Here is a 7957-nt window from a genome sequence, read left to right on the forward strand (position 1 = left end):
CGTGCGTTGACGCCACCACGACGCCAGATAGCACCACCATCCTGCGTACGTCTATTAACACGTGACCATCGTCCAAACCCCGCTGCCCCATGCCACCGAGACCCGCCGTTGTCATCGCATCAGATGCCTGGCTGCTCCACTACTGTAGTCGTCCATGGCCCCTCTAGCCGATGAACCCGTCCAAGAATAATGCCCCTAATGGGAGAACGGCACGTGAACGCCGCCATCATCTGAATGACTGATCAAGGGTTTTCCCCGAAGGTAGCGGAAGGAGGTGCAAGCTTCAGCTCGATGATGCCTTCAGGAAGGAAACGACGCCTGTGGCGTCACCATCACCGACTTCGGCCATCGTCCAAACACAAGGCTTGCACCAGGATTTCATCCCACGAGAATCCATCCAACATCCTGTGCATCGGCCAGACCACATTCAAAGCCCCATATCTGGCTGCCCAGATCCAGCGACCATACATAGCAGCACTCCACCGTGTGAGCCCTGGCGTACCGACCACTACTGGAGTGCACCACCACTGGAGCCTAGAAGGTGGGCCGCCACCCCACCTCACCAAACCGCGAGAGCATCCGGGAAATGTCCCGCTCCTGCTCGTCACCGTCACTGATCCAATCCAATTCGGAGCCAAACCACCAGATGGCCGGCGCAGTTCCACCTTGGAGAGGGGCACCACCACGCCATCCGCCGTGGGCTTCCTGAGTTTCACCTGCCGCCAACGACTAAGGCCGCTGCCCTGGGATCCGGGTCAGACGTCGTCACCGCCACCGACCACGCCTAGCCCCAACCCCATCCTCTGGCCGATCTCCACCCGCATCACCATGAGCATCGCCACCGGGAGCCACCGCGCCGTCATGGACCGAGGCAGACGCCACACCCCGCGGATCGTGCACCCTTGCCGCCATTCAACTTGGGAAGGAGGAGAAGCCCTTCGTTGCTGCCATCAAATGCACGAGCTTTAACCGTCGCTATCCCATGACTGCGATGGAGGGGGAGGAGGGGAGAATAAAGAGAGGCTGGCAGCTAAGGTTAGTGCCTCTCGTGTCGCCCGCGAGGGTGGCGATGCGGGAGGAGGGTTAAAACAATGGTTGTAGCCAATAGAGTTAAAACAATGGTTGTAGCATCATGTGAATATATAAATAATAATGTACAAAACATGCATTACTAGTTGCATCCACATATGCACATTACCATGCTCAACCACAATCACGTTCACCTACCAAAACATCAACAAACATTCATTAGAAACGGGACTCGCATATTTAAGTTGCTTAGTTTCTTAATAATACACGTGCATCCACACATACGCCACTCGATGGTTGATCATTTTGTTACCAAAATTTCAGATCATTTGCAACTGAATATGCAACAGGATGGTCTCCACCCGCTCCAGCAGCAAGACATGGTCTTCTCAGCCACAATTCCACATGAAACGATGTCCACCTTAATAGAACGCATTGTGGTATCATCAATGTGTTCTTCAGGTGTCATCATTAACACCTTCAGCGACCTCGAAGATGCTGAGCTACAAAAGATCATTGATGGCATGGGCGTTCCGGTGTATGCGATCGGTCCGCTTCACAAGATATCTTTAGGTGCCCAGAGCAGCCTGTTGGCTCAAGATAGAACATGTTTGGATTGGTTGGACAAGCAAGAAGTAGGATCTGTTCTGTTCGTGAGCTTCGGGAGCTTGGCATCCATGGATCAGGAAGAGCTAGTGGAGACTGCATGGGGCTTGGCCAACAGTCGCATGCCATTTCTTTGGGTGATCCGGCCTGACTCGGTTCAGGGTTCAGGGAAGATAGGCCTACCTGACGGCTTTGAGGAAGAGGCACAAGATAGGGGAATGGTGGTGAGCTGGGCCCCACAACAAGAAGTTCTTGGGCACCAGGCGGTTGGTGGATTTTGGACCCATAATGGCTGGAACTCAACGTTGGAGAGCATAAGTGAGGGTGTTCCAATGATATGTAGACCACATTTCGGCGACCAAATGATAAATGCCAGGTATGTCCAGGAGGTGTGGAAGATAGGGTTTCGGTTAGAGGGCAAGATGGACAGGGACAATATTCAGAGGAGTGTTAAAAAGTTGTTTTGCCACGACGAAGGTGGAGAGATGAGGCGAAGGGCAAATAATCTCAAAGACAAAGCAACCCGGTGCATTATGAAAGGAGGCTCTTCACAAACTGGAATTGATTTGTTGGTGAATTGCATAATGACATTACCTTCTTCCATTTAGATATTACTTAGTTTGGATGCATATATGTTCCTGTGTGATAAATGTATGACCGCATATATGTTGGAGCTGAAACAAACATTTGAAACAATTGTATTAATGTATGACCGCAAGCCACATTGCGATATAGTCGATCATTTTCGCTTGTGCATGCTATATATCAAAAGCATCCGATGTTTTATAATTGGGAAGGGATGTGTAAGAAATATCTTATTGTACTGTCTTATATCAAAGAAATAAAAAATATCACTGTATCTTTGGTTCTTAAGCTACTGCCTTTATGAAAGTAAAAAGAAATCTCACTACAACCCTAGTAATTTTCATTTTCAATTTTTGTCTATGTTGTCTGGTACTCTGGTATGCTTTTCACGTGCCCAAATAACAATCTGTCGGTACTACTGTGTGATGCGATTGATCAGATACTTGCACCAATTTCTTTTGTATAGCTTGTCGATACGCCGATGTTCTGATCCACGCATAGGGGGGACGAGCATGAGGCTTCTAGTGGAATGAGAAAATCTAGAGCTTGCCGAGGCAACACTAGTACTAAAAACCCATTACAAAGTAACTGCGCCGCCGCCCACCTTTGCAATGCGGTGATAGTGTCGTTTCTCACATGCATGCTGGGAGGAGGCTACACATACCACTGAAGTCACAGGCTAAGAGTATTTAGCGCGTCGAGGAGAAGCACAACAGAACACGCGACACTGGGAGAGTTAATTGGAATTGATTCACATTTTTACTATGACATTAAATACTGGCGGATGAATCACCAAGGATCCATGCAAGCCATCGGATGAGCACATACGTATGGGCTAAGCAAGGGCCGGCCCTGGCATTTTGTAGGCCCTTGTGCGAACTTGGTATAATGGGCTCATACGCTATAAGATTCGCAAAGAATTTACCGTAATGACATTGTTTTGTGTAACTAGGTTTTCATCAGACTAGCCACAGTGGGGAGTAGCTTCAGTAGTAACATGGGTCCAACTCAGCCACAGTGCAACGATTTAATGAGGAAAGAGATGATTTAAGTAACATAGCTATAGTTACTTAAACTATGGGTAACATCACACATATATACCAAGACAAGATGAGTTTACATCCTAATAAATGAAGTGTTGGATAACATCATACATATCTTACTTCCCACTATAGAGGTAGTAACATAGACTAGTAACATATGCATATTACTAGTCAAAGTTACTCCTCACTGTGGCTAGTCTCATGTCGTTGTTTTCAACACTAGGGAGACCTAACACCACTTGATTCTTGGTGGATGCATCTCAAAACGAATTTGTGCATAACACCATGGAAACTGATCGCGCTCTGCTCTGCCAGTTGCATCCATCGCCTGCCCACGCCCTCATTCCCTTGTACAATGCTCGGTCACAACAACATTAGTGATCAATATAGTATTCCGCACCACAACCGCAATGGCTGACTCGTCGTCGCTCCTGCCGGACCTCATCCGCCGCGTCAGCTACTGCCTGCTGGACACAACTGACGTCAACTACTACATGGACATGAGGGCTGTCTGCCACAGCTGGCGCTCCGCCATGGCCGACAGGAGCAGGCGTACCTCATCTCCTCTATGCATTACTATGTAACGAGGGGTCTCCTGTTGCAATTTTAGTCCTCGGGCCGTTTACCCCGAAAAGGATTAGGTTTAAATGGATTAGGGAGGCTCTCGAGAAAAATGTCCCGGAGGAGCTTCTCACTGCTGACTGTCGTCGCCCTGTCCACCAGGTAAGAAACCATGTGCACCCGGCTTCGCGTATAGCATATAGAACATCTGCTTCATTTTCCCTGCCGGACATCATCCCTTCTTTCTCACCGATGATCTTGATGGAAGCGCCGCCGACGCAGCTGGCGGCGGAGGGTCTATGTTAGAGTTAATCTTGCTGTCTGGGTGTCACCATGTTTATTTCGTCTCATTAGTTCGTTCATGCATTAGGTGAGTGGTTTGGGTAGTGGCCCAGCTAGCATCCCTTCATCATATGGATAGGAGTAGCGGCATATATTGCCAAGATGGTGGATTCAGGTATATTGTGTGTAATACTTTGTAAGGTCCTCGAGAATAATCAATAAAGTGGTCATATGCATCTCCCAGAGAGAGGCCGGAGGTCATCCTCCTTTTCTAAAAAGAAAGTTCGTTCATGCATGTAGTTAAGTTGAAGGCTTGAGGCTACCGCAGTGAGCGTGCTCCTAGAAGTGTGGAGACGAGTACACATGCAAGCTAATAGTGCCTAATTAGTTAGTTGAGTTAGCATCAGCTGATCAGTACCATCACCTAATAGTGCCAAGGCAAAGGTGTGTGTGCCAAGAGTCTCTGTGCGTATCTTTTTCAAGCTCCAAACTTATGTGTGTTCTTCTTTCTCCTTGGGCAAACCCAACAGTCTAATGGTAGTGCCCGTTTCTCCCCGCCCACAATGGCCGGCCGCTCATGCTTTCCAGCCCTCTGCCAAACACGTTGAGCTATCACCGTGTTGTGCGCCGGCCGGTGATTCTGGCAGCTGCTATTTCTCGATGGGCATCGCCGTCACGGCTGAGATAGACCACGCCGAGAAGGGGACTTGGCTGACAAGGACATGAGGAGCATGTAGTAGATAGGATTATTGGTAGAGGTGGACCGGAAGAGAGGAGGACAGGGCTGGTGGCGGCAGCGCATGTGTTGGTTGCCCTAAATGATCGTGCAGATCGTGCGTCGATACGAGAGGAGGAGAAGCGAGAGAGGCGGACTGGTTTTCTTCGGTCTTGATGCGTGGGTAGACCAGAGAGAAAAACAAAAACCAAAGATAGGGTTCTTTGGGGGAAATCCGTGAAGGCGCGGGGGTCGCGCGAGGGAGGGTTGGAGGGAGTTAACGAACGAATGAAACTTAAGAAGTTCCCCTAAAAGTAGAGATTGTGTCATGGTACTTTTGTTTGTCTGTTTTTCTGTGGTGTTGGAATCATTCCATAACATTATGGTGAAGTTTTGGTGTTTCTTTTTTATAACAAGTACAATCGTGGATGCTCACATACACTCACATACACCCATTCTTATGAGTGCACGCAGGCACAGTCTATCTCTTTGAGCACCTTCGAGATAGTCGACACCAAGATCTCTTACCACTGAACGAACATCACCAGAAGCCTAAAATAAATCCAGAAAAAGCGGGCACCAGTGCAAAATTTTGGACATGAACCTGGTGGGCTGGTTCATCGCACATAACCTAACCATCCGAGTTACGCTCAGGTTGCTAAGTTTTTGTGTTTCGACAGTTGTACTTCAAGGGAATCATCTCCGCCCTAAGCATGTTCATCCCTCATGGCTTCCTATCCTTTTGGATGGCGCTCAAGGGCTTTCAAAATCCTTTGTCAGTAATCAAATTCGTGCAGATGAACGAGTAGTAGTAGCGCTACTCTAGTCGGAATTGCAGCCCCTCTCCTGGTATTTCATCTTGCAAAAATTGATACCACACAAAAGATGTCTTCAATTATTTTATTTTTTATTATAATTCTTAGTTGTTAGAGTTACTTTATAAAAATTCGGATCTTAGATCTAAAGCAATATACATATATAATGGTTATGAAAGGATAAAGTTAAGCGTATCTAAGATAAGTTGTACTCCTTCCGATCTATATTACTTGTCGCCGGTTTAGTATAATTTAATACAGTACTAAAGTAAACCAGTGACAAATAATATGAATCGGAGGAAGTATCATACTTTATTTAATAGTTGTAAAAATAATTTAAATACAAATTCTAATATGTGCAACTGCAACTTGGTGACTGCCCATGGCCATGGGAACATTTGCTAATATACTGAGATAATACGTCCTCCTTCATAAGAAAAGATCCCAAGCCTTCCTCTTCCTTCCATCGGTGCTGCCGCCGGTCTGCCCCATCTCAGATGGCCTTTGGGCCATGGGGGTGCGGACAACCTCGGGCCCCCGCCGGTGGGAGGGACCCCGTTCTAGTTCCTTTTACGTTCAGTGTCTTCATTGGGGCTGTGTGGCGGCGGCGATGACCCTCAGTAGGAATACATGTTTCCCACATTCTATCCTTGTCCTAATGGTGTGTCTAGCGCCGTCAGAGGGTGTGTGGAGGTGTGTCTCCGTCGGAACTTGTGGGATTCGGTCGGTGCTGGTCTTCGGTGGATCTGCTTGGATCCGGTCTACGTTCGTCTTTGTTTGCATGTTCATAGATTTGATGCTTCCGATCTACTAGTTTCTTTATAGGCATGGTTGCTGCTCTGGTGCGCTGGTACTATGGGGCCTTGGCACGACGACTTTTGAACTGTTTACAACAACAAGGTTTGCCGGGCTCCGACGAGGGAGGAGCGATGACGGCAACACGTCTCCGACTCACTCAACTGCTTGTAGTCGTTGTTAGATGATCCACAAACATGGTTGTAATTTTTATTACATGATTGAAAATTTCTCACGCCAAAAAAAAAAAATACTGGCACAATACGAGAGTGACGTGGCTCCCCAACGGAAGTTCCAAAAATACCTTGGTGGTGGCAGTGGAGGTGTTTGATAAATTGACAGGGTGAAAGGCCCAATCCGTACTCTGATCTTTGGAGACGGTGGGTGTGGACAAGGTGGAGATGGAGATGGAGGTGGAGGTGGAGGTGGTGGAGCCGCGCCTGGAGCTAGAACCGGGCGTACAGTAGGCGCTGGAAGTCGTTGAGGATCGCGGCCTCCGTACACATGAGGACGCGCACGCCGCCGTCCCCCTTCCCGCTGTCCATCAGATAGACGAACCCGGCGCGCTCCGACACTGCGCGCAGCATTGCCAGCGGCTTCCCCCCCCCGAAGTCCACGTCGTACACCGGCATGCCAAGCCAACTGATCACCCGCAGCTCCGTCTCTGGCATGCGCCCCGGCGCCGGCTTGCTGTTGATCTCGGTGAGCTCGAAGTAGTCTATCGCCGAGCGCACTAGCTCGTCGTCCATCCGACGGACGGCGCTGTTGATCTGGCCGGCCACGAACACCAGGTCCTCCGACTCCGAGGAGGTGACGTCTCGCACCTTGCCAGCCGCGCCAAGCCAGATGATCCCGTTGCCGCAGTAGCCAGGCGGGAGTGGTGGCCTTATGCTGCGCCGGACGCTGGCCGGGAAGGTCAGGCGGGTGGTAGCGTCCGGTGGCAGCCGGCGGGCGACGCAGACGCACCGCCACACGTGGGCACTCAGGGCACAGAACGTGCTCACGCGGCCGCCGTCGCCGCCGACGCAGGCACGCTTGAGAGCGGTGACCTGGTCCTTGGAGACGACGAAAGCCTGGGTGACGACGGTCTCCGACGGCTCGACGGATAATTTCAGCTGGGGGCTGAAGACCGAGAAGGCGTCGGGGTGGACAAAGGGTGGGGAGCGCGCGCGGAGGAGGGTGCGGTCGTGGAACGGGAGCTCTAGGGCCGCCGAGCCGCCGCCCATGGCGACGTCTGCAAGAAGTGGAACGCGCTGATGGCGTCGACGGCGACGTGGTGCAGCGCCGTCCCTAATGCCACCCCGCCGCACTTCAAGAAGGTCACCTGGACAGCGCACAAGACGGACGGCGAGTGGTCTTCGACGCGGGGAACAAACAGCGTCCTTAGCTCCGGCGACGGCAAGAAGCTGCGGAAGTCGTCGATGGTGAGGTCCGAGCGAGCGACGACGAAGAGCGCGCCCTGGCCGGTGCAGTCGATCTCTGCCCGGCCGTTGCCGTCCATGCCGAGACGGCCGGCCCGGGGGGAG

At 50.6% G+C, this 7957-nt stretch overlaps 2 protein-coding genes across 2 annotated transcripts; one reads left to right on the forward strand and one right to left on the reverse strand.

Annotated features, from left to right (window-relative positions):
* Positions 1-278: 278 nt before the first annotated feature.
* LOC125530464 (UDP-glycosyltransferase 76E1-like) lies at positions 279-2367 on the forward strand. The gene has a single exon (XM_048694855.1). It carries the CDS (start codon positions 1188-1190, stop codon positions 2241-2243), a length of 1056 nt encoding a protein of 351 aa, XP_048550812.1. The 5' UTR covers positions 279-1187; the 3' UTR covers positions 2244-2367.
* Positions 2368-6602: 4235 nt separating this feature from the next.
* Positions 6603-7948, reverse strand: LOC125530465 (putrescine hydroxycinnamoyltransferase 1-like; the record flags this gene model as incomplete). Its single annotated transcript, XM_048694856.1, is given in 2 exon segments — positions 6603-7662; positions 7665-7948. Coding segments are annotated over 2 exon segments (1069 nt in total), but the record flags the coding sequence as incomplete, so codon positions are not given.
* Between the last annotated feature and the right edge of the window lie 9 nt (positions 7949-7957).

Source organism: Triticum urartu, unplaced genomic scaffold (assembly GCF_003073215.2).
Source record: "Triticum urartu cultivar G1812 unplaced genomic scaffold, Tu2.1 TuUngrouped_contig_6336, whole genome shotgun sequence".
In the NCBI taxonomy this organism is placed as follows: domain Eukaryota; kingdom Viridiplantae; phylum Streptophyta; class Magnoliopsida; order Poales; family Poaceae; genus Triticum; species Triticum urartu.